General features: G+C 58.6%; 1 protein-coding gene across 1 annotated transcript in view; it reads right to left on the bottom strand.

Moving 5' to 3' along the window:
* The window catches only part of RAP1GAP (RAP1 GTPase activating protein), a 47699-nt gene that overhangs the window by 10577 nt on the left and 28582 nt on the right, over positions 1 to 8540 (bottom strand). The window contains 12 exon segments of the mRNA XM_077775508.1: positions 13 to 150; positions 583 to 669; positions 1305 to 1376; positions 1820 to 1975; positions 3031 to 3160; positions 3293 to 3393; positions 3680 to 3763; positions 4834 to 4887; positions 5244 to 5322; positions 5582 to 5685; positions 7803 to 7988; positions 8451 to 8489. Coding sequence (XP_077631634.1) covers positions 13 to 150; positions 583 to 669; positions 1305 to 1376; positions 1820 to 1975; positions 3031 to 3160; positions 3293 to 3393; positions 3680 to 3763; positions 4834 to 4887; positions 5244 to 5322; positions 5582 to 5685; positions 7803 to 7988; positions 8451 to 8489 — 1230 coding nt within the window.

Raw genomic sequence — 8540 nt, 5'->3', positions numbered from 1 at the left:
CTGGCCCTTCACCTTAAAAGACTCGAAGAATCCGCCGCCCCCGCCGCCATTCTCCATCTTGTCCTCGTCACCGCCCAGGCCCATCATGGACTGGCTGTGGATGTGCAGTTCCTCGTAGAGCGTCTCCAGGAGGGCGGCCCGTGTCCGCTCCTGTGGGCCAGGCCGAGGCCATCAGGAGAGACCCCAGTGATCGGCCCTTGGGTCTACAGTTGAAATCCTGTCCACCTTCTCAGAGGCAGCAGGGAGTGGGCCTGGGCCCCGGGCCCCGGGCGCCCACGCTGGCTTCCCCTGGGACCCCCGCAGCTGCAGCAGCCCTCGCGGCTGCGCATGCCCCAACCACGGTTTGCCCCTGCCCCCACCGTGTCCCCTGCGCGTCTGCGAGCACCTCCTGGGACATTCCTCACATCCCGCTAGAAACGCCCCAGCTCCTCTCCCTGGACCGGAGCCCTGCTCCCCCCACATCCACCCCCACCCCAGACAGCTCTCCCTGAGGCCGAGGTCTGAACCAGGCATTTCCCTCCCTGGAGAGAGGGCTGCAATGCCAGGTTGCAGGCTGGGTTCAGCCCAACAGCCGGTCCTCACCTCCAGCTTGGCAAACTTCTCTGCCTTGTAGCAGGCATACTCAGCATTGATGAGCTTTGTCAGCAAGAACTCCTGGAACTCAGGCCCCTGGGGGCCCCCAGCGTGGAGAGGAGAGAAGGGGCTCAGATGAACACGGAGACAAGGGGCTGCAGTTCCAGAGCCACGCCCTGCTGGGGCCCTGGGGCCCCCCTCTTCTCTCTCAGGAGGGCGCCTCCCTGGCCTCAGCCCCCCAGCCTAGGTACCTGTGAAGGCCCCCTAGGCCCTTCATGGTTACCCACCCCTTGGGAGAGCAAACCTCACAGATGCAAGGGGCTGGTGGGGTCTCCTACTGCCTCAGTCTGGGGGAGAAGTGCGGGGACTGAAGCCAAGGCTCGGGGTGCGGCCATTCTGAGAGGTGGGAGCAATGTGTGCCCCCTTCCCAAACATTTAGAGAAAGAAGACTGTGATTGTCAAAAAGATAATAGAAGTTAGGGAAGGCCACAGAGCCTTCTATGAGAAATCGAAAACAATGATGCAGATTGTTCCCTGGCTCTGTAAATAAAGATCACAGCTGGTATCAATGTGAATGAGAAGCCAGGCCCCGGTGACACGGTTAGGGGAGCCCAGCTGCCCTGGCACGCAGTGGGGCCTCAGGACCTCTTACGGCAGACTGTGCGCGCCCCTCGGCCGCCACCCGTTTCGTCCTGCTCTGTCCATGACTGGGGCTGGGGGCTGCCCCTCACCTTCCTGAACACAGCAGGGTCCGGGAGGGGGGGCCCAAAGAAGGGCACGTCGTCTCTAGCGGTGACAGAGACCTGGAAGGGAGAGCAGCAGTCCCTGTGGGGTCCCCACCCCAGCCAGAGACCCCGAATTCATCCCTGGCCTGCCCCCAGCCAGGGAAGGTTCAGTGACTGCAGACGGGCTGAGCGAACCCCAGCATTTCAGCTCCTCCATCCTTGGTCCTGAATTTGAATGGTGAGAAGGGGTAGAGGCTCTCAGAGGTCAGGGAGGATAGTGAAGGCCTAGGAGGCTAAAGGGTGGAGAAGGGCAACCAGCTCCTTTGAGGCGGCAGAACTGGGGGAGCAGAGAGGGTGGGATGGGAATCCTCCATTAACAGAGTGGGGGTGGGGGGGTGGCGCTCAGAGCCCTCTGGACAGTCCCCTTATTTACAGGTGGGAAGACTGAGGCTCTGAGAGATCTCAGAGTGACTCAGGGAGGGGCTGGGGCTAATACCCTGGGAAGCTCCGCGATCACCCACCTTGTAGAGCGGGCCCTCGGGCCCCCCGCCCTCGGCCTGCACCACCACATAGGCGTGCAGGAAGTTGGATGCGATCATGTCGGGCACAAAGGGTGTGTTCTCATCCTGGAAGACCACAGCGACAATGTCGTTCCCGATGTGCCGTTTCCGCTGCAACTGAGCACAGGGCCACAGGCCTTCACAACCTGGCCGGAGAGGGGCTCCCCGGGCACAGGGGAGGGTGCCCGCAGGAGTGTGGGAGGCCTTAGGGTAGGCAGAAGGGCACGTCTGAGGATTTGCTTCCCCTCAAAACAAGGTCATGAGAAACTTGTTTTAAAATCATTTTAGTTTTCTTGGAATCCCATGACAGATGGGGAAACTGAGGCCAAGAGAGCTGTGACTTGCAAGGCCCTGCGGTGAGTTAGAGGACTCAACCAAACTCAGGACTCCTGGTCCCCAGGCTCTACCTCCCAGCCCCTCTCCTGTCTAAATGCCCCCACAAAATGGCCCCTCGTGGACAAACAGGTTCCGCTCAGCGTGCATTCATGTTGCTGAAATGAACAGAGGATCCTCTTTAGAAGAAAATTAAAAGACACTAAAAACAAATATTTCCATTTTCTCACATTACCCTTTTGTCCCCCCGGGGTGGGGGCACGGGGTAAGGTAGACAGCCCTGCAGGAAGCTTAGGACAGGCGACAAATTTCTGAATTCAGCTCCCAGAATATCCCCCCTACTTCCTCGCTTCCGGGCCTCTGCAGAAGGTGGAAGCCATTCTCTCCACCTGGAACATTCCCCCTCCTTCTCCCAGCAACTTTGCAGCCTAAAAATCACTCTGTCTTGAAAGCTTTTCTTGACACCCACCTCCGCCATGTTGAAGTGCCCCCATGTCACCCCAGGATGCCCCTCCCTCCCTGTAAAAAAACGAATTCGCATTTATGGAGCTCTTGTACCAGAGGCTGTTCCAGCCACTCTAGATGCGTTCCGTCTTACGCTCAGCTAGAGGTAGGTGCCATTATCATCCCCGTTTCATGGACGTGGAAACTGAGGCTTTCCCGACTCTGCGGCAGCTTGTCACCCTGCCCCAACTAGAGCCCGCGAGTTGGAACAATGGATCATTTCCAGCACTATACCCAGGGCCCCCTGAACCTGGGGTGGCGAACACTGGACAGACAGGCAGATGGGAGGGACGGGAGGACAGGTGGGAAGCAGGTGGGGGGGGTGCCCAGGCTACCTGCTGGGCGTCCCCTTCTGTGTAGGGCAGCTTGGTGGACACGTGAAACATGATCTCCTTGTTGCGGAAGTTGCAGTACACAGACTCGGTCCCCGTCTGCCCGTGGGTCACGTCCAGGCCTCCTCGGAACCTGCCCCGCCCCCCCCAGGCCATGGCTCAGTCTCCAGCCCCAGCCAGGCCTCTGTGGGGCCAGGCCAGGGGCTCCCTCCCTGCCCGAGGGCACGGGTCCAATGAATCGATGCTTGTCCCACCTAATGCTCACCCTTTAAAGTCCTGCAGTTTGACCTTCTGGCCGAGAAAGTCAAGAAACTCCACGAAGGCAGGGCTCTCCTCATTGGTGCTGAAGAGCTCTTCCTCGGAGGTCTGGGGACACACGGAGGACAGAGGTCACCCAGCTGGTGCTGCTGAGCAGCTGCTGTCCCTCCCCCCACTCACACCCAGAGAAGGCTGGGAGCCTCCCCACCCACCCCACCCAGGTCCTGGGAAACAGAAACAGAGTCCCTCCCCCAACTCATACTCAGAGAAGGCTGGGAGCCTCCCGCACCCCCACCCCAGGTCCTGGGAAACAGAGTCCCTGGGCAGGTGCTCTGGGTGGCAGCAGACCCGTAGCCCAGCGGGTCAGAGAGCAGGGAGGAGGAGGTGAGCGCACCTGCCCAAGCTTCTGATAAATGACTCCAAACTTGAAGTTATTGCTGATAACATGCTCATCAAAGGTGACAATGAGGCGGGAAGCCTGGGGGGAGAGGGTGACGGTGAAACAGGCCACTTTTTCCAGTTGCCATTTATTGCTCTTACTCCGTGCCAAGTGCTGTGCCGGGCCGTCTACCTGCGTCGCCTCATTCAGCCTTTAGGACAAGCCCGTGAGGGAGGCAGTGCTGCTGTCCCCATTTCCCAAATGAAGAAACCAAGGTTCAGAGAGCTCAAGTAACTTGTAACTTGCCTAAGGTCTGCTGCTCGCAAGCGGCAGTGCTGGGACTTGAACTCATGTCCAAAGGGTAAGCTCACTGCTCCTGAGTCTTGCCCACAGGCCCCTGCCTTATTCCATTCTGTAACACCCAACCCATTCCGTTTTTCCTCTGTAAATCCACAGTATCGTTCTAGAATGAGCCAAGTCCCACCCACTCGTGTGGAGCCTTAAGAAGTAACTCCCTCCCTCACCTTGGGCCTCAGCTTCCTCTTTTGTACCCGAGAGGTAGCATCTGATTTCTGAGGCCCCTTCCTTTGGGGGACCTTTCCTGGACCACACCACCCCTCTCCCTCACTCCAGAATTCAGTCAGAGTCACAAGAGCTTGCATGCCTTTCGGGGCCACCTTTTCCAGGAAGCACCCCGACTCACTGAAGACAAGCCCAATCCCTTCCCCTCAGGGTCACAGTGCCTCAAACCCAGCACGAGAGCCAGCAGCGCGGCTGCTGTCTGTGGGGCAGCACTTACAGAGGTGCCTGTGTTATTCCCCTCCCCTGGTCCCCTCGGGTCAGAAGGCAAGGCCAGTGGAGCCCCCTGGCGCAGGAACACTGGTCCCCAAATGGCACCGAGAGCTCCCAGGAGTAAGGCTTGCCTACGAGGCAGACAATGCCAAGTTTGAAGGCAGGCCTCCTTTATCTGCTGTGCATCGCCAGGTAAGACACAGAACAGCTCTGGGCCTCTGCTTCCTCTTCTGCAAACTGTACACTTTGCACGGTTGTTGTCGGGGTTAAATGGGAGAACTTAGGGGAGACACCTGGCCCACAACAGGTGCCCAATAAACGCTCAGTTCCCTAGTTCCCTACCCACCCCGGTGAGCAGGGCCCAGATGCTGCCATACCTTGGGGTAGAGCACAGGGTAGAATCGATCCACATTCACATCTTCACACACCAGCTGCAGGAAGAGAGAAGGGAGGGGCTGAGGGTGGGGCCTCGGGGCCTCCCTGGCCACTGGCCACGGGCCACACCGGCTGGAGAGGACAGCAGCAGAAACGAGAAGAACAACGGAGTTTGCAGCAGGACTCGGGGCTCACTGTTGCTCAGAATGGGGTCCTCTGTATCTGAAGGTGCTCTCAAGTGACCCCGAAGTACCTGGGCAGGGGACAGGAGCCCGGCAGCATGCCAGCGTCATGGGGCACATGAGAGGTGGGGCCTGGGAGACAGGGCTGCAGCACGTGGGGCTGGGACGTGGGGCTAAAGATGGCAGTGCGCCAGCGGTGTGCCCACCTCGGGTGTCCAAAGAGGCCTCACCTTTGCCATCTGAACCACATTGGGGAACTCAGTGAGGCAGGAGATGGGGATGACATCATGGTGTGTCCGGCACTTGGTCCTGGGAGGAGAAAACCCACGCTCAGGGGCGAGGCAGCAGGAAAGAGAGATGGAAGACCCTCCACACAAAATAAGGGTGGAGGGGACACACCCTGGGGAGCACCAGAGCTGACTGACGGGGCCAGGCCTGGTTGGGGTGCTAACGTGCTGAGCAGCCTCAGGCAATTCCCTGCCCTCTCTGGGCCTTGCTTAGAAGAGTGGGCTTTTAGACAAGCCCTCAGCCCCCGCTGCTGTCACAGGGCCCCTCACCCCACCCTCACCTGAGCAGCAGCCGCAGGTGCTCCTGGTCCCCGATGACCTCGTACTTGAGTGAAAACACAAGGTGGCCCAGGGCAGTGTCCAGTGAGTAGTAATTGAAATGCTCCTGTGGTGGGAGGTGGGGGCCGGAGAGAGGGCAGAGTTGAGCTTGGGGCTTCCAGAAGCCAGACCAGAGAGCCAGCTCACTCCCAGATGGGGGGCCTCCCCCAAGCAGCCAGTGTCATGGCTGAAGGCAGGCTCTGCATCAGGCAAACTTGCATTCAAATCCCCCTCTGCCACTTGCCATCTGGGGAGCCTGAGAAGGTCACCTCACCTATCTGTGCCTCAGTTTCCCGCTCTGTAAAACGGGAGGCCAACTACCTAGTGGGACGGTGGCAGGGACTGAAGGAGATAAACAGTCCAGCATAGAGTAGGTGTTCAATGAATGTAAGTTACTTTGGCTGTCGGGGCCCTCATCAAAGTCAGGATCACATCTCTACCTGCTTCTCTGTCTTCCAGCCCTTGCCCTTCTCAGAGCTGGGCATGCAGCAGGTGCTCAATAAAAACATTCTGATTGATTGCTCAATTTGTGGCTCTCTGGGCCCTGAAGCCAGGGCCCGTGAGAAACAGGAAGTGAAACATCTCAGGAACACACTGGGTGGCTCACTGGACAGGTTCCCACCCTCCTGCCTCACCTGGAGAACCCACAGGATTGGGAAGAAATATTACAGAAGGCCTGAGGGGAAGCTGTGGCAGGAATGGTACCCCAGAGAGGAGCCCAGGGCTGGCACCTCCAGAGGGGGAAGTCCTCAAGTCAAGGGCAGGCCAGGAGTGCCGGGATACTCCACCCCGCCCGGCCCTGGGCTCCCCCTGCTGGCCGTGGCCCCGGAGCCACACCCTAGGAGTCATCCTGGAAGTCAGTCCTGTTGAAACGTGAACACCTGTGCTCAGAGGGCAGGGGGAGAAGGGGACATGGGCAGGAATGTGCCCCACAAATCCGCAGCTCGGGGATAGTGTGAGTGGGCCTGAAGCTGAGAGCCCCCCTCAGCCCTGCCTGGGGACAGAGTGGCGGAAACCCCCAGATGCTTGGCACCATCCGCAGAGAGGGAGCGCCAGGCGCTTGGCAAAGAGGGCTACACTCTCGAGTCCTCTGAGCCAGGACCATGAACCCTCTTGGCATGTCTTAATGGAAGGTCAGCCGGAGCTAGGTCCAATTCCTGGCTCAGTAATTGTGTGACCTTGACCTAGACACTTTACCTCAATGAGCCTCAGTTTCCTCTTCTGTAAAAACTAGGGCAATCCTGATCTCGCAAATTATGAGAATGTCTTAACAGCTAAATTAAGTGCTTACTACGTGCCTGGCTTGGTTCTCTATGCTTTACATGTATTTTTATTATCCCCATTTTTACAGATGAGGAGACTGGCTCAGGAAGGTCAAATCACTTGCCCAAGGTCACACCATCAATAAATGGAAGAGCCAAGATACACTCCCACACCCCACTCCCCCACCTCGGCGGGACACGGACAGAGATATAGCACCTGGCCTGGGGCCTGGCACGTGCTAGATCCCAGCATGTGACCTTCCCTCCAGCTACCACAATCTCACCCCGTAACTCTTGCCTGGAGCACTGCAGGGTGACACTCTGATTGGATGTTACTGGGCAGGATCCTTGCTCTGGGGCTGGAGACGGGGCAGGGGTTTGTGCCAGGCCAGGTCAGGCCAGGACACTACACCAATCTCCCAGCCCTGACCTCACGCTACCTGAGGGCAGCAGGGGCCGGGTCAGTTTTCTTTGCTGCTGCCCTCCTGGTGGCTGGAACGGGGCTGGGCACACAGCTGGTGCTCATTCTTTCCTAACCTTGACTGAGCACTCACTTTTGGCTGGACACCATTCTAAATCCCTTACAAGCATCGTTCTCATTAAAGCTTTGCAGCATCCTCATGAGGTTGGGTGTCATCACCTTCTCTGTTTTTACAGATGAGGAAACAGAGGCACAGGGAGGGGAAGTGACTTGCCCGAAGTCCCCTGTAGCAAGCGACAGAGCCGGAAACCTGCCACAATAGTCTCTGATGTTAACCACTATGTCATAACACTGCCTTTTTTGCGACAAAAGTTTGTTGAATGAAAGTGTGAATCCTCCTCAAATGTTTCCAGACGTGGGCCTCAGGGATGGCCACCCTGCCCCAGACCATGGGTTTGGCTCCCTCCTGGGCCCAGCCCCCAACACCGGCGGGCCACCCACCTTGCCAAGAAAGTGCTTCCGGTAGATGCGGGCTGTGGGGTTGCACTCGAGCTTCACTTTGGTCGTGGGTGACTGCAGCGGCTCCGTCTCTGGGATGCTGGTGATTTCGTGGTTGGTGCCTTCAATCCAGTAGCCCCCGAACTGGGGCAGCAGGATGAGGGGGAAAGGCCCTTCTCGCCCCAGAACCTGAAAGAGAACTCAGCTGAGAGCCACCCACACTGCACCCCACCAGGGCCCCAGGACACCGCCCAACTCAGACCCAGGGTCACTTCTGCCACGGCTAAGGAGCACTAGGGAGCAGCCCCGAGCCCACATGGACCCCAGGGCTTGCATCTACCCGCTCCAGCGCACTTGCTGCAGCCCTTCCCTCCTACTGCAGGCACAGGCCCGGGCCACATAGAACCCCATGTTCCAGTCTCCAAGAATGGGGACTTGGTTCTGGAAGGTGGAGCCGGGAGAATGACCTTGGTCAAGAGGATGAAATGTCTGGATTAAAAGTCTAAGGGTTCGCATGGACTCTAAAGACCAGGGCCAGTAAACTGAGGCCCCAGTGCCCATAGCGAGGCTCTGGTCAGGCTCCTGGCAGGGAAGAGGACCTGAGAGTCCAGACTCGGGGTGAAGAGGGGCTCAGGGGGTCCGGCCAGTTACCTCATGGACGCTCGGGTAGGGAATGTAGTCCTCCTCCGTCTACAAAACACAAGCAGGGCAGAGACCCAGCTGGGGGGGGGGGGGGGGGGG

This window comes from Crocuta crocuta, unplaced genomic scaffold (genome assembly GCF_008692635.1).
Source record: "Crocuta crocuta isolate KB4526 unplaced genomic scaffold, BGI_CrCroc_1.0 scaffold127, whole genome shotgun sequence".
NCBI classification, from domain to species: Eukaryota; Metazoa; Chordata; class Mammalia; order Carnivora; family Hyaenidae; genus Crocuta; species Crocuta crocuta.
Note: the sequence above shows the minus strand (reverse complement) of the source record. Positions and strands in the feature narration are given on the sequence as shown.